This window comes from Molothrus ater, chromosome 3 (assembly GCF_012460135.2).
Source record: "Molothrus ater isolate BHLD 08-10-18 breed brown headed cowbird chromosome 3, BPBGC_Mater_1.1, whole genome shotgun sequence".
NCBI classification, from domain to species: domain Eukaryota; kingdom Metazoa; phylum Chordata; class Aves; order Passeriformes; family Icteridae; genus Molothrus; species Molothrus ater.
Window position 1 is genome coordinate 31,623,268 of NC_050480.2, and position 21,187 is coordinate 31,644,454.

Here is a 21,187-nt window from a genome sequence, read left to right on the forward strand (position 1 = left end):
GAACATGAGTCTCCATAGAGCAAATTATTTAGAATTTAGTAAATTCTACACCTGGTAGCAGCTTTTTAGATGCAAATCAGAGGGGGCTTTATGTTCATTTGGTTGGGACTCCTGTAGTCTTAACAGAATGTGACAGCAGTCCTGGCAACAGAAAATCACAATGACTCTGTGAGTCTTCTGAGAAACGAGAAATCCACCGTAGTGCCTGCTTTCCCAGATTCCAACTACAACTTTAGTGCAAATCTGCTAGGAGAGAGGATCCCATTGCAGAAGTCCCAGTGGTCTGGCACCAGTGCCAGCACTGCTCAGGCTCTGCAGAGCCCTGCATGGAGGCACCAGGTGCACTGTCAGTGCTACCTGCTCTGCCTTTGGGGTGAGTGTATACAGAGGACTGGGAGCTGGACAGTAGGGGCTAATATTTTGTGCTCATAGAAACAAACAGACAAACAGAGAATAATAAAAGCATTATGTACTGAAACAAGATTCTTTATTTCAGTGCAGTACAAAGAAATGGGAGTTACTTTGCTTTGAATGAAAATATCGAACCTAAAAAATGGAGCAGATAAAATACGTTTGTGTAGTACTAGGAATCCTTGGATATCAAAGCAGTGAAAAATGATCTCTGTGATGCTGCAGCATTAAAATCAGTATTTACATATCTTTAAATTAATGAATTACTACCTTGATTTATGTTACATCATTGGTAACTCAGTTTCCAGCAGTATATTACCACTGACAATGCTGTCTTAGCCATCAGTTTTCAGCCAGTGATTTCCTTACATTTAAAATGCATTGGTACAGAAGCAACACTCTGTACCAAGCCAGCTCTCCAAAACATTAGCAAAATCAGTCTCTTCTCTTTTTTCTTCCAAACAAATGAATTTGATCAATTTTGTTAATTGCATTGAACTTTGGCTATGAATAGTAATACTGTAAACAGTGGGCCCAGTTCACAATCAAGTAACATGAATTATTTGTATTAAGGTCATGAGTATGAACTTTAAGTATTGTTTAAAGAAAAAAAAAAAAGATTGCTACATTGTCATCCTACAGCACCAAAGACAGTGGCTGCTCAGGATTGGATTTTTTTTCAATTACAGCTTGCATCAGGACAGGTCATCTGTTTTCCTAGTGCAGATTTACATTTTCAAAGGTACAAAAGCATGCCAACACAATGGTTCTCAGCAGACTCAATGGCCCCATTTACGGATTCAGGGATAATGTGGCTTTTTTTTTACGTAAATAAACATTAAGTACATAGGTATTGCTGTGAACCAAGCCCATTGTCTAAAGGAAGCACATTTCTTGCCAAATTAAGTCTTTACATAAGAACATGTTTTTATAATGGATTTGAATAGCTGCTGTGCAAGTTATTAAAATCATGTGTCTTGCAGCTTGCACTTTGTACTAACACAAAAAGGTGAAGAAACATGCAGTAAAATGTAGCATTGTTTAGAAAATAATGTGTAAAAAAACCATTCAGTATCTTATATTAAAGCATTTACACTGCATAGGCATTCATATAAGGATATAGTATAATAAAACTTATCAAATATACAAGCATGCAGCAGTTGCCTTATATTCACAGTTCTAGAAATGACCACACATTGATTTCCTCAAATATAAATTGGATTATCCAAAATAGATTTTGCAGCCACTCTCCTTTGCAGTGGCAAACTATGTTCTCATGTGCATTGCAGAGACTGACCTATATAACAGGCCTAAGCTATGCCGCTGTATTGTACACATCTGTGATAAATACTGTGGTTTGGAATAGGAAGGACAGTGAGAAGTGATCCCTACTTCTCATAGCAGAACTTGGAGACTACACAGTGCTTGAATTGAACAAAATATATACGCATATTAATTGTATTCTCCTTAGAGAGTAATGCTGTAACCTTGCCACATATCTAGCTACTGCATAAGCTGGCCATGCAGTTTTCAAAATAAGTTTAGACAGATTTTTCTATTTGATATTTATTCCATCAGAAGAGGTATAGTAGGAAACATATAGTACACACCCTTTTTGCTCTGCAAATTTTACACAGGACTCCTGATCGTTTTAGATTGTGTTGGGAAATAAAATGCAGTGCCAAAGTCACACTCAGAGATTCAAAATACGTTTGCAGAGAGATGATCTTCATTTGCTCTTTTGAATGTGGTGGTGTTCTATATGATGGTGAGCTTGGACCATCTTAACTGTCACAAGATGACAAGTACCCAGGTTAGACCCCCTCTGTGGCCAAATGCCACCTGGAGGATAAAGCTGAGGTCACGTGGCTTGAAGTTTTCTGTGGTTTTGACTCGCTTGTTATTGCCTAGCTTGGCAGGTTAACCTGGAGAGTGACTCCAGGCCAACAGCAAACAGAATACCTGGAGGGAAGGCTTGTGTTAGTTGTGCAAGGTTTGCAAAATTGAGCTCTAGATCCTGATACAGGTTTTGGGTGTGCCAAGGTGAAATCGGACTGAGGAGTATGACTTTAGACCCTTTCCCTGTCCAGGTATTTTTCCAGTAGTGCCTGCATTCTGCTTTTGCCCTGACTTTCCTTGTCTTCATACATAGTAATTTGTGTGTCTTGAAACAGTGTGTGCATGCACTTCCTTCTTCTGAGCACTTCAGGTAAAGCTAGTGGAAGTAACCTTGTAGGATGTTACAGCACCAACAATGCAAGTTGCAGGGATTCATCCTTGTGTACAAAGCAGCAGCAAGGGATTCAGAAACAGCATTCAGGAAATAGCTTGAGAAGGAAAAAGACAGATGAGGCAGAGATGGTGGAAACATTTGCTAATTTGCAAAGTGGAGTGTGGAAAGGGAAGAAAAGTGGGGCAGTGATTGCTGTTCTCTCTATTAGAAAAAAAAAGAAAGGTATAATCCTCTCTGGAATGTTCCATTCAGAGAGAAACACTGCCCTCTGTTTTTTTTTTTTAAAGCGAGCTTTGGCCCACATGCAGTGTGGGAATGACAAGGTGAGCAGATGGCTTTGGTGTGTGCTATCAGAAATGGTGACACTGATGTCCCTATGTGCTGCAGCCAGGAGTCCACTTTGGTAACTCAGAATAATGAGTCTCTTTGTGTGCATATTTGCATTTCCTAGTAAAGGATATGTGGCCTTTTCCAGACAGCTGTACTATTTCCTGTCAGCCTTATTTAAGAGTAGGACAGCAGTGGAACAAGTAATTGTGCTAGAGATGTTCCAAGCTCTTCTAGCAAAGATACTAATTTTTCCTTTGAGGACATGTCTCTGAGTCTATGTGTGTGAGGAGCCTCAAGTCTGTATTTGGAATCTGATACAAGGACATTTGGAATCTGAGCTGGATGGGGACATTTGAATGCTTTTATTGTATCAACTAGCACTTGGAAAATGGGCTTGCAGCTTTTTTTTGGTTGGCTTACTTGCTGACACAGATGTTGCTTTTCTGCCTTTCTCCAGTGTTCAGTAAGATCTCTGTGGTGACATCTGAAGACACAACTGCTAAGAGAAGTGACTGGTTTTCAATGATTATTTGGCAGTCAGATCTGTATAAATATACACAGAATCCCATTTTTTAGCCTACCTTTTAAGCTGTACACATTGAGAAATGGACACAAGACTTTGAATGCCGAAACCTTTGTACAGCACATCAAAGCAGTTCTCTGATTCTTCACTGCATCTCTGCATACTGAGAGCAGCAGTTCAGATGTGGGGACTGTCCATAAAAGTAAGAGTTTTGGTTTATAAATTCCAGTCCCATTAATCTGAGGTACTGCATTAGCATTTCATTTACCTTCCCAAGTCTGATTTGTTGGCAAAAATGAGAATGCCTTGTGGTTTTGATCCTGATTTCTTATGCATTTTAATATTTGTACTAGGTTCTTTGGATTCCTCACTGAACCTGCACTTCATTTTTCCTTTTCACAGGGAAAATTCTTACAGCCTAGTTTAGAAATGTCTTTGAAGAATCTGGAGATTGTAAAAAGCAGATGTCACAACTGTCTTGAGCATAGGGAGAAGGAGGAAAAGGAGCTCTCCTGAGAAGTCTGACAGCTTGCCACAAAGAAATTGGTACAAAAGCTGTGAGCCCCAAGTTCCCACAGAGATTCACCATCTTGTGAGAATTAATAGAAGTCAGACACGTAAGATCTTTGCTTCTTTTAGAAACCTTATCAGCTCTATTTCTAGTAGCAACCTGGCCTACTCCCTCAGAAGAGGGAATGCTACCTGCTTCTTCCACCTCTCTTACATAGTGAAGAAATTAGTTCAACTCATAAAGATGAGGGACATTTGACCTCTCACCTTTTCATGCTGAAGTTGGCCACACATTTCAGTCACTGCAAATCTGGCTGTGTGGAAAAGAGTGGTTCATTCTAGAATAAAGCAAATTCACCAGAAGAGGTATTTATATCATCAGAAGAACCTCTATCTCATTTAAAGCTGGCCAAGCATTCTCCTCACCCCCACCATCCATCTCTTTTTCCAGATTTTGCATATGTGTCTTTCCAGGTCAAGAATTACGTGAGGCACCTGGAATTATGTGCTTGGCCTCCTTTATTATACTTCTAGTATCTCATTAGATGAGGGATCTGTCAAGGGGCAAGAACATGTTGAACAGCCAGCAGTTTTCAAAAACAGCAGGTGACTAAAAATACTTTATTTTCTTTGCTACTCAGGCCATGACATATGTCAGCCTGGACTGGGCTGCTGAAGAAGCAGGACACAATAAAAGGACAAGTTGGATGAGAGGAAGTCCTCTGACCTTTAGAAAGAAACAGCTATCACTTCCAGAAGCATCCTGCTTTTTTGTAAAGTTTCAAGTAAAACACTGAATACAGGTACAGTTTCACTTGAAGAAATGCAAATAAGGAATACTTGCAGAGTAATTTAAGAGATTATTGTGAAGTAATTGAACATCAAGATCTACTAGATTGAAGTCTACTAGAAAATACTTGTTAGCAGGTCAGTCAGCAAAAAGTTGGTCTACATACTTCCATTTGAAGAGCTTCTCATTTTACATTTTTTATGCTGTTTTGCTTAGACACTACATATAGCCTTAAATGCATGCCTTTAATCTTTAACAGAGACCTTCCTTCCCCATTAAAACTCCCATTAAGTCCCTGTAAGTTACATTTGAAAATCATTCTAGCTTCTAAGTGACTTATAAACTTTATACAGTTAGCTCTTCTGGGAGGATTCCTTTTCCTCATTTGAGTGTGTCAAGTTGGATTGCCTGATTCTTGTGCTTAGTTTTCACCAGTTTATCAGCAGTTCAGAATGGTATCTGTCTGATGACTGTATTTGTACATTGAGAGAACAAACAAATCACAAGCAAATGCCGCGTGCGATGTGAAATTTGCAGGTGTGTGCTACGTTGTCAAGTTTTGCTTATATTAACTAGAAACTTCTAATGTCCAAGGAGGAGTCCCATTTCAAACAGTGCTTTACTGCTTGGTACCTGCTGGACAGAAGTCAATGGACTTTTATTCATGCTGATTTCTTTCTGTTAAGCATAAGTTCATAGTTGTTAAAGGTTCCTTCCTCATTCTGAAAACAATAATGGGAGCTCACTCATATAAAGATGAGCAAGGAGGATGCATAAGAAACACAGGATTTTGCAGAGAAAGGAACAAAATAAAAATTCAGTACAGAGCTTTTATGTCAGCATCCAGTCCACTAACCCAAGATGATCCAGGTTAGTTTGCCTCTGGCTCTTTTTGCCCCTTCCTCTCTACCCTTACTACATTTTATACTGTTACTAGAGGGATGGATTTTACTGCATGAGAGTCAATGTCCACCATGTGTTCATGCAGCACCACTGTGATACATGTCATTCATATTATTCATGGTTGTGGCCATGCAACATGAATTAACACAAAATCATGCTTTGGAATGCTGCAGTTGACAGCTATTTTCTTATATTCTGTTATGGTCTGCAGCCTGAATTGGCTATCAACCTTCTTCCTGTTCTTAAAGGCAGAATGATCGTGGTTATTTTACAGGGTTAAAAAGTTATTGAGTCTTCCTGTAAAATCGCAGTGTAGAATTTGTTGTGAACAAAATAGAGCTGACTACATTACTATAGCAGAATAACTTGCAGCCAGAATTGAATTACATTCTTAAAATCTATTTTTGACAATGTTTTCAGAAATAGGCTGCCGTAGCTTGATTTTTGTCCTACATGTTTTTGAACTGTAGGGAAAAACTGACATTAGCATGTTAATGCAGTTGTATCGTATGGATATGTAATACAAACATGTTTCATAAAAACCCAGTTTAAGTTACTGTGTTGAACCACTCAATACAGCTGGATTATTTTCAGATTCTCTGTAAATTCCTGATCACAAGGTAATTCAAACAAAGAATTCTCACAGACTTTTCTTGGAAGCCTGTGCAGGATTAATCTAAACAGGAGGTACAATAGAAAGCTCCACTTTATTATAGGACCAGAGTTTATCCATTGACTTCAGCATCCTTCAGAGTGTAAAGCACAAGTTTTTCTTTTCTTGTCTAAACTATTTTGAATGAGGTCTCTTTTACATGCTAGTTTGGCAAGCTTCTAAGGCATTTGTGCAAAGTGATGATCCAAGAGCAACCTGATTCAATACTGAGAAATTCATAAATAACATCCAGCAGTAATTAAAGTGAAAAACTACAGCTAAGAAAATCAATCTCCTACAGTATCAGTTGAGCTGCTATACCTTGCAGTGTTAGAAGTGGAGCAGTGTTAGAAGTGGTACCTTCAACTCGGGAGGCATCATTGTGAATTTTAAACACACCAAGGATTCATTCTGGTTTCTTTACATAGATTGCATTGGAAAAATGATGACTGAAAAACCATGAATATATGATAGCTGTAGATATAGAAAGGGTAAGAGTGGAAAAAAAACCACAGCACCAGAAATTACCATCTGGAAACATACTAAACATTCAGTCAGTATATTTGTATGAAAATGAAGAGGTAATTTTGAAGACCAGAAAGGTTTGAAGATAACTTAGTGCACTCTATAAGGCCATTCTCAGGAGTCAAGTGTATAATCATCTAAGACAGGGATATTTAGAACTTCAGATTGAAAAACTGGAAGAGCCAGCTGATGTTTTTACCATCTTGATGAGAGTGCATTCTCATCACTCTTTCCAGTAAGTACACGTTAAACTCACAAAAAAAAACAAACAACCCTATAAATTTTCTGGATTTTTTCTTAGATTAGGGTTAACTTGAAGGTAACAGAAATTAATTGTTCAGTTTTTATGTGTGCAAATCTTAACAAAGTAGTAGAATTTAGGTAGCTGGTAGTATAGCAAGTAATGAATGGGTCTTAAAAATAGCATTTGGAGGCTTTTCTACTTGCTTCTCAAGCTCTCTTCTAAACCACCAGCACAGCTTGTATTTACTGGGAGGAATACCTGACCCTACATTGGGTAAAACCTAAATCTGTTTCTGTTAGCCTACATCTAACCATCGTGCTGTAGCACATAATCCTTGCCTTTCTGGTCTTCAAACAAGAGGTGAGAGTAGTTGTGGATCCTAGTTCATGCTTCAGGCAGAAAAAGTAGCTGGCCCAAAACAACTTGAGACTTAACATGCAAGATCTGGAAAGTAGCCACTGTGTGACATTTGGACTTCAACCTGTGCTTACAGGAATTTCTGTGATTATGGTTTTGATAGCAGCCAGATGCTGGGAGAATTCAGATTTACTATCTTGGCAGGACAGAATAATTCAACTGTGTTGTAGATTATTGGATAAAGAAGCCAGGAGTAAATTATGAAATTTAGTCCTTGAACTGGGATTGGATAAAAACGCTCCAGTTTAGATGTGCTTGTGGTTTGGACCAACATCTTGCAGTCAGTTTTTGTCTTTTTGTGACTCTAGTTTTAGGTACTAAACTGTAAACATCACGATATCTTCTTACTTAGGAAGTTTGCTCTATGCCTCAGTACTAGATACAGGATCTGTAGCAGGACTTCAGGTGAGGAACAGTTAAACAAAAACTCGTATGAATAAGGCACTAGTAAATGTTTGCAGCAAACAACGATTGCAGTCTATATTCTTTAAGAATAAAACTGTTCTGTTTAGGAAATTGCCTTTAATATGACAGAGTTACCAATACCAGTTAGAAGGGCCTAGAGAAAGTGCATCTTTTGGGTTATGCCTGTGAGGTCTGTGAGAACCCCCTAAATTTAACCCCCTGTTAGGAAATAGCCTGTGCAGCAGTGATACTCAGGAGTTTGGAAGCAAAAGGAAACTAGTTTAGATTCTGACTCCTGCTAAACTAGTGTGAAATCACTGTAATGGATTTGCTTCCAATTTATTACAGTGGTAGAAGGATCTGAAGCCAAAATTGAGGCTATTTTAGCAAATCTGGTTAAACAGCAACAGCGCTGGCCCAGGCCAAAGAATTGGCAATAATCCCCTTATACGGTTTCAAAAAATAATCTGGTATTTTAAATTTCCTATTTGCTGAAGTTCAAGGATGCACTTTGTCTTTTGGCTAATGTAATAGGTCAAGGCCTTATGTACTACTTTGGAGCTGACGCCATTCTAAACAGTTATTACAGTGTTGATCCATACTTTATACCAAATGAAATTTGAGTCTGCCGTTCCATTTACAGGATGGCTGGCCAGTATTTTGTGTTGAAAGTTGTTCAAAACCACCCAAATTCTTCCATTCATAAAACCAAAACATACTGCCACTTTTAAAAAATACTTTCATGTATCTGCTCTTTGAGGAGGGTCATTGAAGCACCAAGAATCTGTTTATCTAGCCAATAAGAAAATATTTGGAAACACACAGATCTTGTTAGTAGTCATGATCTGCATTTTCCTAGGATCTGTCCAGTAAAACTATTTTAACAATCATTTGTTATACTAAAGCAGTCAATAGTCAGTCTGATTTCATCAATAAATCCTGCTTTGTAAACAGCTTTGCTTTATCGTCTGACAAATTTGTGTTCCACTCAGATCCTCCATTTTTTATACAAGATGTTATTAAAACAAGCTAACACATTTGCAGTATCTGTAATGCAAGAGGGGGAAAAAACCCCTACATTGATTGATTACTGTATATTATTGCCATTAGGTGCTACAATTAACAACTCCAGGCAGTGGGGTTTTTTTGTTTGCATGAATTATTTTGTGGTTTATGTAAGGTCATGGTATTAAGTTTATCTCAAACTTTAAGATCTCCTATCCATAGGGACCTCAGAAACTGTACAACTATCTCAACCAGCTTTTAAAAATCTGGTGGGCTTTTTGTTTGTTAATTTTGTGGGTTTTTGCCTCACAAGACTGAAGTTACTGGTGGTACAACTCAGCTGAAATTTTCATCAGCAATTAATCTGGACTAATATTAATTTCTTAAACAAAACAAAAAATCCACAACAAATAAGTTAAATTCTGGGAACCTCTCTCCCATACATGCTATACATACTGTAAATTAAATACAGAAGGAAGAAAATCCAGAAATTTCTCCTCACAAAGATCTTTCCTCATAGCAACACAGGAAACCTTTTTCTTTTATAACACTTGTTTTTTATCAGTATGTCAGATTATATGCTTTTCTGTGTGTGTGTGAGACTAATACATGCCATGTGTTTGTCTGAATATGAGAAAATGTTACTGACTATTAGAGTTGTGCGAAATATTTTCTGTAAAAGTTGACAATATTAAAAGTTTTTATCATTATTTTCATAAAATTATGTAAATCTTTGCAATTGCAAAATAAACAAAAAATCTTTGTCAAAAGTGTGCCTTTTGGGGTCATAATTAGTCTTGTGGGGTATTTCTAGCTGGTAATTTGAAGTTGTGCATATGTTAATTTATTAGAATTTCTTAAGCTGTACTCACTGTGAAATAAATCTGAATTTTTTTACCTTATAAGTGTAAGCTATGTTTTGAATGTCAAGGTGTGTTTTTAACTTCTTCATAAAATTAAACTAATACATTGGAATGTGGTTGGGTTTTTTTCTCTTTTTGCCCTCTGCTTTTGAAGTGTGCCTTCAGGAGATGAGAAGAAAAGTCATCATTTTGGAAAAGGTTCTGTGAATATTTAACAAAATGCAGAATGCAGTTTGCTTTCATGGCTGTGTTCCTTCAATGGAAGCAGAGGCATAGTAGTGAAACATTTTTATTATGAAACTATGCTATTACATCTCTGACTGGAGAAAAATCTGTCATCATACATTTGTGTATATTTCTTCAAAGAGTAAATTCACACTTTTATAGAACAGTTGCTTCTTGGTGTAACTTAGTTGTGATTATAGAGGCACACTTTTGACACCAACTAAAACTGTGGTCTAAATAAAGGCATTACTTTCTGTCCATGCAGGTGTATTTACCTATATGGATGACATTTTAACAAAAAAATGTCACTTCACAATTTTTATTTGCAAATTCTTCAGGTGTAAAAACCAACAACATTACTGTATGATCATTTAACAACAATTATTGCATGATTTTGCATAACCCTTGGCCTTTCTAAAAAGCAGTATTTGATTTTGAGATGTGCATTGGTTTAATAATGAGTCATCATGTATCTGCTGACTCACACATGATAAATATTTAACTTGGGGAAGAAATTTTGTTCAGATTACAAAAACATAAAAAAATCAGTTCTAGGTTTTAGCTATTAACCCAGAGATTTTCACTGTTAGATGAAATGCATGTAATTGGAAATAACTATTCTGTTGAAAGTAATCCACAGTACTTTGATAAAAAATCTGAGAGGCTTTAGGGAATATGACAAACTTCATGAGGCCAACCCCAACCCCTCAAAAATTTCTCATACTGTTAGGAGATGAAAGAATTACCAGTCCTGTAACTGCAATGTATTTTAAGGCTAGTTAGAAGACATGGAATAGTGATACTCAAAGTAAATGCTCAAAACCAGTAAGTATTTTTATGACAGGGTAGTTATTTGAAGGGAATTATTTATATGGGTGAAACTTTGCTAATTCCTTTACATTTTCTATTACAATAAACCTACCATCCATCTGAATGTCAATAATAACTGATCTTAGAATGCCATTTCATAGCTCGAATCTTCATTTTGCCCCAAGGTTTGCTCTAGCCAGGTTGGCAATTGGGGAAAGTCCTAAAACAGAAACATTGACACATGCTGATAAATTCAAATGTGGAACATTAAAATTTACATGGAAGCGGAAATGACATTCAGTGTCAGAAGTAAGAAATTTGAAAGTCTTAAATAATCCATATAGAGAATATAGGTTAGACAGATTTAATATAAGTGTGCTTTTCCTAAAAACACCCCCCCCAAACCAAACTTCTTTTTTTTTTGCTTTTTCTTTAAGTCTTTTGTCTGTAAATATGAAAGAAGGCTACACCCCAACATAATTCTTCATTGCCATACTAAACGGTAAAATAGTCTTTCTAATTCACATTGCTCATGGAAGTCTTATTTGAAGTTCCTTTATTGAGTTTGTGGTTAAAGCAGTTTGGGATTTTTGTTGGTTGTAAACTTTTGGCATAATGTGAATACCAGTCCCTTTCAAAAACAGCCTTGAGTTGCTTAATGATGCTTGTGCTGTTCCCCGCGTCTGCTTGGTTGATAACAAGGCCAGCTCCAGCATTCTGCGTAAAAGCATTTCCTACCCAATCAAAATTACCTGCAAGCAAAGGCAGGAATAAACAGTGAGTTTCTAACATTAAAAAAAGAACCAAATAAAAATCCAATCTCCCTAAAGGCAATCCAGAATGAAACACTACCATTTTCCCCAGTGCAGAGATGAAAAAAAGCTCCGATACATACCATGTGTAGTGAAGATTGTTTCTGGAAGTTTTAACACTTTTAAGCCTTCAGAAGTGAAAACATGTTCCTCTATTTATTCAAAACCAATTGGCTCTTCTTTTTACATCTATTACATTATTACTCCATTTACTTTCCTCAATGGCCTTTTCAGTGCTAAAAATGAATTTAATTTTTTTTTTCTGTATAAACAATTCAGAGTTCCAAACCAGTAGATATTTTAGAACTTACCTGTTGACAGATACTATTTGAGGAAAGAAAAATCGATTTTACTGGTTTATGCCAGTTATTAAAATCTTTGTGGAAATCTAAGGTAACAAATAAGCACTTTGAATCCTGGGGATAGCAGGGCAAAAAGGTTAATTGGACTAATGGAAAACAAGTAAATCAAGTGCTTCAGCTACTTTTTTTATTTCAGTAAAACTGTAAGTATTTTAAATTATACAATTAAAACACATGCAGTATTCTGGACAAAAAAGGCTGTTACTTCAGCAGGAACGTTAAGAACTTTAAAGTTATCAAGGATGGTAAATTGAAACCTCATCACAAGGGATAATTTTTCATCTGCTTTCAAGTAAAAAAAAAATCTTCTGTGAGGTGCCACACAGCAATTTTACTTAAATACACTTTTAACCCAAAATACCAGTTAGATACGTACCTAATGTTAGGAGGGTGGCTGAAATGTCATTATAGGAAACGGAGTTAGGCTTTGGATGATGAGGATGAAGAGCATCTGTACAGTATTTGCCAGGACTGACCATAGCTTTAGTAATAACATGGGGAAAGAGCACTCCATCTTCACTGGATTGCAGAATAAGAGAATTTGCTAATAATTATATATGCTTCATAAATTGTGTTATATTTGTGTTTTCAGTCTGTTTTGATTTACTGAAAGCAGAATGTTGGTCTTGAGAAACTGATTCAGAGGGAAAAAAAGGTTTTAAATGAGCAAAGTCTCAAAGTTCAGTCATCATCCAGGTTCCCAAAGAAATTAACTATTTCCTTCACTTAAGGAACATATCAGCTGTAGATGGCTCATCTACAAAAGGTTGTTATTTCAGCATACAAATTAGAATTTCTTGAGATGTGGTTACTTACCAATGTAGGCAGCTCCATCAGTCACCATGTATTTGTTACGATTCAATTTGGGAAGCGAAGTGTTCTTCTGTTCTTTAAGGAAGCAGGCACTCTCTTCCTCAAGGTCAAAGAATTTCTGCCATAAAATAGAAGGAAGCACAGGTTAATGAGAATTGCTCTGTAAGAGACAGAAAAAATACGGTCTGTTCTCTAATCTTTATTGAAAATGAGTTGTACTACAGAAGAGCTTGAGTGTTTCTTGCCAAGCATTAACTTTAATAAAATGCTGCACATTGTATTTCTAATTCAATTCTCATAGTTTGTGATCCTCCTGCCTTGGCATTCTGAACTATACAAAGTATATGGCTACTGCATGCTAAAAGCAATACAGTGCCAGGTAGTAAAGGCTATAAAAATGAAAAAAAAACCAAACATCTTTCTGTTCTCCATGGTAAGAGCCAGGAACTTTTCTTTAACTCATTTCCTTATTTTTCAAGGCATACTGGGGTTTGAAGTCTGCTTCAGGATTGGGACCAGCAGACACAACAACAGCTGAATTAATACCTCTGCAATCACACATTGCATAGTTTCCAACAGGAAACTTACCATTTCAGAAATTTAGAAGCTTCCCAGGATTGAATTTGGTATTAAGAGATCAAATTTTCCAGGCAACAAGAGGAAAATGTTTTACCCTGGAGAGTGAAGTATGAGCAAGATTTAATTATTTGTTTATTTATCATTTTAGAGTTATATGCACTCCTCATCAGTAACAGACAAAATTAAGCAAGAATATACCTGCACAACTCAAAAATAGATTCATGTGGACGCTCAAGAATAACTTGGCTGTAGATAGATATTCCTTGCCATTTTTTTGTGTTTTCCAGTTGTCTAGAGACAGTTTTGTTCTAGGTCATAACTTCTGCAGGCCCTTTCAAAGCACACACCTTTTTCTGTTCAGCACTGCACCCAACAGAGCTGGCCCCTTCCTGCTGCTCCTTTGAGTTAGAGCAGGCATTTGTGCACACAAGATTCATTTACAGGGTCAAGTACACAAAACTTAAGGAATACAGGAATTAAGGTCCCAAGAAGCACAATGGTGAGCTCTTCACCTTGAGTCTGCCCTTTCTGATTCAAGCTTTAATTTCATGAGCACATGTGCATAGGAGAGCTCCCTGCTTCAGCAGCAGTTTGATATGCAGGTTACTCCTTGCCCTTTGGCTGTGTGCTTATAGCCTTTAGTTAGTCCTCAAACAAAGCTTTCTAGGTGCAGGTTCTTCCAGTGATCATGTTCTTCAGAGTACTTGTATTGAGTTTGCATTCTCAAAACAGTTTCAGAAAAGAGTAATTATTAATGCCTCTGTGAATGGGACTTGGAGATGCTGAAAGTGCCAGGTGTAACAGGGTTACAGTGCCCTAACCTATACTTGCAGTAAGGCAATACCAAAACTTGCATTAGCCTGGTCAGAAACCAGGAGAAACAAGGAGGAGATTCCCATCCAACAGAGAAATTACATTTGCATCTCCTTCTCCAGGATGACCATTGGCAAACCAGCTGCAGCCAGCCACTGGCACTCACTGGAAACTTTCAAGCCAAACTGGTCTTTCCATAGGGAAAAGGAAAAAAAAAAGGAAAACAATCAAGACAAGGCATATCACAAGGATCAAAAGCTAAATGAAAAATAAGAAGTTACTGAGTATGCTTGGTAGGATGTATTATCCCCAAAAGAACAGGACAATAGAGGGATGGGTGCAGGTGTGTGTGGCATTTTGGTCAGAACCATATAGAGGTATTGTGACAGCCTAGCAATTTTAAGTGTAATTTCAATCAGAATTTGTAACAGGTTTCTCTTAATATTGCAGTGGTTTTGTATATAAACACACATAATACAAGTCTGCAAGACAGTTTTGTTTTGTACTGAGGTTAGTTTATGTTTTCTCACTGCCAAAGCAGAACCAAGAGGGAAAAGGAATGTTTTCAATAGTTAAAAGTTAGTTTTTTACTTTTTTAACCTATTCTTTCTCCTCCATACACACACATAGTTTTGTTTCGCCTTGATCCTGGCTATAACAGATGAATACAGAAGAAATGCAGCTTTAAAAAGCAGTTGCTCATCTGACATGCATTTTTAATTAAAAGAGTATTGAGATGGAGCCCATGGCACTGTTTTCAGCCAAAATCAAATTGATACCAGCAAACTCTGACGCTTGGGCTATTACAAATACCAAGGTTTATTTAAGACAGTGGTTCCATTTCCCAGACTGGGAAATGTGATGCACAGCACAGAGATAACCGACTTAGTGTTGTATCTTTACAACTCTCTACAGCTGATTTTTTTACTGAAAGTTGGTTTTGTTTTTTCTAACTGCAGAGATTCTAGCTGGACTATTCACCTAGAACAGATGTTGAGGAGTAGTTTTTTTCCTTTTATCATTTAGTTGTTGACAAGATAAATTCTGTACAAAAGATTTTACCTGCTGTAAATAGATGGCAATGAATATACGTATTAGGTACCACTTGCAAAAAAAATTTTGAATATGTAAATAGAATTTTGATGATAAATATGGAAAAAGCTAGAACTTACTTAAAATTGAAGTGGCTTAAACAGAGTCAGCTATGTATGGGTTTTTTTGACTTAAAGCCACACTTTAGGCTGCTTTTTTACTGAGGAAATTTATAATAACAACATACATTATAACAAAAAGCTCTATTTCTAGATATGCATAATGCACTTATTGCATGTATAAGAAATAGTACTTCCTTTTTAGAATTGTTGTCAATTTTCAAAAAGCCAGAAGGATTTATGGGATTATTAATTTAGGAAATCAACATAATCCAGCAGATTATTTAGAAGTGTTACCTAAAAAACACAAAACAAAACCAAAAAACCCCACAAATCCACCCCACCAGGATCCAAGGTGCCTGATTTCCAGTGTGCCTCAATTTCATAAAAGTGACGTGTGTCACACTGGAAGTAGCAATTACCATACATTCTGTTCTCTAATGCATTTGTATGGTATTTCTCACTTTCCTGTGCTGCATGTCTAATGTGGCCCCAGAGTGGCGTTTCTGGTCTTCACAGTTTTCATTTTGTAGTCTGAATTTAATGTAAAATCTTCATTATTTTTTCCTGTACTTTTCACTTGACTGAAGAAAAAGTAGATGCTTACACAGCTTAACAGGAAGGTAACGAGAATGCAGACTAAATCACATTTTTGTGCTGTCAGATTGACTCTTATCTCACAGTATAAACATGACCAGTGGCTACAGGTTCACTCTGTGGGTTTTGCTGTGAGAGACCACAGGTGGTTTTTTGCATGGGCTGTCCACCACACTGACTGTCTTTTGGCACCAATCTATTTTTCTGACTTAATTTTGAGTTCTGTTTCTACTAGGAGTAAATTATGTTCAATATTTTACATTTCCTGATATTTAATGGAATTTAAAGACTTTGATAATAACAGAAAAAATTCTCAGTTGTTATTTCTTCTTGATTCTTTTTTTTTGGGGGGGGTGGGGAATATCTTATATTTTAAAGCAATATGGATTATACTTACAACTTTCAAACTACAGCTTGGAACTTCAGTGCAAATAGCTTTCAGAGATGAAACAAAGTTAAAAGTAAGGGGATCTGTGTCTCTTGAGAAACTTATGAGAAGTCGTACTTTAATACTTCGTAAAACTAATGCTTCTCTTATCTTCCCATCTAAATACGGCCAGTACCTGCAGAGAAAGAAGATAACATTTGCCGAGAACTTTAAAACATTTGGGAGAGCCGCAGGCAGAGGGCGCTGCTGGCCAGCCCAGACACGGCCACCCAGGATTTCCCTGATGGCACAGGTCAGGGAACTGGGACACCGCATCTCTCCCTGGCTGACATCCCTTGTTTAACCCCTCCGCACTGGGACAGCGCAGGCTGGGGACTGGAATGCCTTCTGCAATTTCTCCTTGGGAAACAGAGCTGCTGGGCAGGGTGCCTGCGTCCTTCAGGAGCAGCAGGTGAGATGGGTTGCTTAAGGAGGATGCTATGTGATGAGGATTGCAGGAATTCTGCCAGGAATGGGATGGTGGCTTCCATGGTGATATTCTCACAATTGATAGTTAGATTTGTATTCCTGACATTTAGTGGGAGCAGGTTAGGGCAGGGAGAATTAAACAAAGAAAAATGCATGCTTTCTACATTCCAGTAGCATCAAGATATCTGGGCTAATGAAATCTGAGCTCTACCATGCCAGAAGACAACTTAGAAGCATGAACTGGGAGCTGGCAAGGCAGAAAAGCTGGGGCAGTGCCTCGAACACAAAGCCATGATGAAGGAAAAATGTTGAAGAATTCACACTGGTGGCTTTCCTGGATGTCCCTAATCCAGTAGAGAGAATAAAGTAAGGAGGAGCCCAGGAGATAACATACAACACTGTAGTGGTTCTACATACTAAGATGCTTTCCAACATAAAGGAGAAGTAGGAGGGATACATATAGTGAGACTGAGGTTCCTACAGCACTGCCCATGATTCTTTCCCTGTGATGCAGGCTGTACATAACGAGTTTATTGGAAAAACTCTCATAGACTTAGAGCAGTTTATGCTTGTTATCAGTAATAGGATAATTATTTTTTGAAAAATTTTAACAGAACAGGTCTAAATAGAAAAGAGTACATAACCACATGCTTAGTTTAGCTTAACTGTGTTCAAATAAAATGCATAGATGGAATAGCAGGCTTTGCTAGATTCTAAATTCATTGTGAGCATTATCAAGAGTAGGAGGGACCAGTGGATACTTGCCTCCTGAGCAGGATGGTTTTGAAGCACTCTGGCTCCAGTGTTGGGCCCATGAATGGTTTTTAATGGTCCATACAAACTGGCTGTTTGAAAAAATTGTGGTTTTGTTTGGTTTTAGCGCCTCTCAGTTAACCAAACTATGATATCATTCAAATATAATCTATTCTGAACTGGGAATTTTCATTTATATGTGTATGCCAGTAAGATAATGACATTTCCCACACTGTATACAAGTCACCACACATTATTTCTCTCCTAACACACACACACTTTGTCATGTTGAATATCTGCATGATACTCATAATATGCCAGTAGTTGTGGTCTCAGAATAGTCAATATAATAGTGTAAGAAATAGGATTTGTGTACAAGCAGACTGTTATATTCCTGGGTCCCAGTCAACATTCAGATGGTCAGACTAGACAATTTCTGATCTCCTTCAACAGACAGATCCAAATCTTAGGACCCAGATCTGGAAATGTCCTCTTAGGTCCCTATTCTGCTCCCATTTAAGTCAATGGCAGGACTCTCACTGATTTCAATAAGAGCAGAATTGGGCCACAAGAAAAGGGTGCACAATAGTAACTAACCTCCTGTGGGTTCACTTTCCCCAGCAGACCCCACTGGCATTATGGTAACCAGCTGGGCCTGGGCCTGGACACTCACCGTTTGGCGTTGGTGTCGATGACAATGGGCAAATAGTCCATGACAGCAATGTACACAAACTGCTTGGCATCGTCAATAACACTGTAGATAGCTTCGATATCCAGGACTCTGTCCTTGGGGCAGAAGAGTTTAGGTGAGTTCTGTGAAAGGAAAAGTTCAAATATGGTATTAAAAATGATTTATTTTCTCTCCCCCTCAGTCTTCTTGAGATGAGAAATAGTATCCATTATTTTAGCAGAGATTATTAAGTAATACCTTCAGTTGTCCTGCTAGAATACTCAAAGCTACAAAGGCAAGCTACTTGCTTACTTGGCCCTCATTTAAGTGTACACATTTAGGTGTAACTGTGGGTAAAATGCAAGACAGCAGACTTCAAAACATCCACTGTCATGAAAGAAGCTGTAATTGAAGTTATATTTCAGAGAACTTTGTTCCAAAGAGCCCCAGGACTGGTTTCTATTGGATAAAGTGTTCATATGTTCTTGCCACATGAGTATGATCCTTCACTTGTGAGCAGGAATTAAGTGTTTTATGTCAGTTACAGGGAGACACTGCAGTTTTGCAAGAAACTTATCTTTAAAACAAAGCTCCACCAGAACAGAGCTGCTACAAAAGATTGCAGCTTTTCTGTCTCCTGCCTGGGGCTGTTGAAGGCAAGGTGAAGCCAGTGGAAATTGCTCATCTGAGGCAGACATGCCCAGGACTTTCTACTCTGCTGCACAAGCAGGGAGAGAAAAGTGAACCCCCCTTTCAAGTTGCTTGCAGGTAACAACTTCATTCCTGGGACAAAGGCTGTCGAAGGCACCTTAACCCAGCTGGAACAGGTGTTTTCCTGCCACTGTATCACCTTCTCACCTCTGTTACTTGCTTGGGTTGCAGCTGACATCCAGATGGGCATCTTTCCTTTAGGGAAAGATCCCAGGGGTTTTATTAGTCTTCCTTAATTTCAGCCTGTCACAGTGGTTTCTTTTTACTAATTGGTGTTCTTAAGGATTTACTACAACTAAGCACAGAAAATACTAGAAAATTAACCATAGCAAGATTTCAAGACCAATATTCCAGATCCATTCCTGAACACTAAAAAAGCAAAACCTCTTATACTTTATCAGCCAGTCTGAAAGATGAGTTTGTTGCTAAGCAACACTAAGCTATGATTCCCAAGTATAACAAAAAAATTCAATGACTGTGTTTGGCGCTTGTTTTATATAGCACAAACATTGAAATAAGTTTTCAAAAACTAATTTCAGCTCAAGAAAAAAGTGTAAAGTGATTTAAATATGGTTAAAATATTAAATATAACTTATTTCAATTATCTGACACTTTTTGGAGGTTATTGCTCCGAGATGTTATTCTTATCACTTGTATTATTTTCCTGAACTTTTAAGTTACAGAACAGCCGAAGAAAGAAATTGTCATGCATTTGTCTTCTTTGGGTGTGTTCAATACAAATATTTATTTACATCTGAAAGTGAAAGACTTCCTGAAGATAATTAGGAGAAAAGTCTCAGTAAAAACTCTCAGTGTAGCACTGTGCTTTGGCATTCCACTTGTTACTCTGTGATCCCTGCCCCACAGCCATGGACTGGCTTAGGGCTTGTCTCCATGCTGTGTAGCACTTGCTGTACTGATCAACTACCCACTTGTTCCTCCTTTTCACCTACCAGGAACAGGCCTTTATTCTGGCTGGGAATGTCTGGAATAACCTTTCCATGCCCCTGCTGGGGGGGTGTGCTATCCCAAACCCACAGGGAGGCAGCAGCCTGTTTCTGCCCCAGGCAGGACTGCCACAGCATCAAGGGAACTGCCTGGCTCCTGGGAACCTCCTTCTGATCATTAGTTCAGGAACACACAGCAGCATTAACACTTGGTCCACCAGTCAGTCCCAAGCAGCTCCAGTTCTGCACTTAAGAGGGGCATGTCAGCCCAAGTGGTTGTGGATACAAATTCAGTTAGCTCTCGGAGCTGGACTTCAGTGATCTGAGCTTCTGAGTACCACTGAGTCCTTCTTTTTGTTTTCTAAAGTGAAGTGCCAAGAGAAGAGGCTTCTATGCCTACAGGAAAGGAAAAAAATCACAGAGGAAGGGAGCACTCTGCAAACTGAAAAAAAAGGTATAGTGTCTCTCCATCTGCCTTTGTCTAGGATCCCAGATTCCTTAAACTGGGCCTTAACCAGCTTTCAATTATGTGTTCCCCTCCAGGATCAACTTTCAGCAGGATTTCTCCATTTCTTACAGATTTCTTAGAAAGGAGTAGGATTTCATTTCACAGTGCATTAACAAACTGTCCAAAATTCTGTCTCTCATATAAGGTAGTCCTTAAGATTCTCCAGAATCAATGGAAGTGTCCATTTTTTCAAACCACTATTAATTCTGGCTGTCTTAGGCACTTCCACACTTTTACTCCAAAATAGTTTGCTGTCTATCCACTGATTGTAAGAGTAGGAAAAATCCTGGACAGCAGAACATTGCCTGGTGCCCAGCAGGTGAAGGGGAACCCTGCCCTGTATAACCACTCATCTGCACTGTCTGATGCCAGTGGCTGTACAACTTAATAGTGGGCTATGTAACATAACATGGCTATAAAGCAACGGTGGTTTTGCCCTTGTTATAGAGAATGGAAAAATAGTCTCAGCAACATTATTTATATTCCTGATTTTGAAAGGGTGGTTTACACTCATGTAATTACCCCCAAAATTAATAACACTCCACATCTTCCATCATCTCTCTCACTGGGTACTTTTTTCCAGTTTTGCTACATCACTGATGAGATGGAGGACTCCATTTCTTTCCATTAAAAATACAGACACGGACAGTGCTTCCATGGGGATAAGTGCTTGGATTTTAGAAGTTTTACAATGTCATTTAAAAAAAAAGCTGAAGTAGATGACCTTGTACAGAAGTATGAATGCTTTGCAATAGGGTGAATCCTTATA

The 21,187-nt window shown here is 37.9% G+C and overlaps 1 protein-coding gene across 3 annotated transcripts in view; it reads right to left on the bottom strand.

The window, feature by feature from the left end:
* Nucleotides 1–465: 465 nt before the first annotated feature.
* PLD5 (phospholipase D family member 5) overlaps nt 466–21,187 on the bottom strand; it is a 176,251-nt gene continuing 155,529 nt past the window's right edge. For all 3 annotated transcript variants that reach the window (XM_036380367.2, XM_036380368.2, XM_036380369.2), the window contains 4 exons: nt 18,256–18,395; nt 16,371–16,536; nt 12,837–12,951; nt 466–11,598 (listed from right to left, as the gene is read on the bottom strand). In XM_036380367.2, coding sequence (XP_036236260.1) covers nt 11,363–11,598; nt 12,837–12,951; nt 16,371–16,536; nt 18,256–18,395 — 657 coding nt within the window. In that variant the 3' untranslated portion in view covers nt 466–11,362. The remainder of the gene's footprint in view (nt 11,599–12,836; nt 12,952–16,370; nt 16,537–18,255; nt 18,396–21,187) is intronic.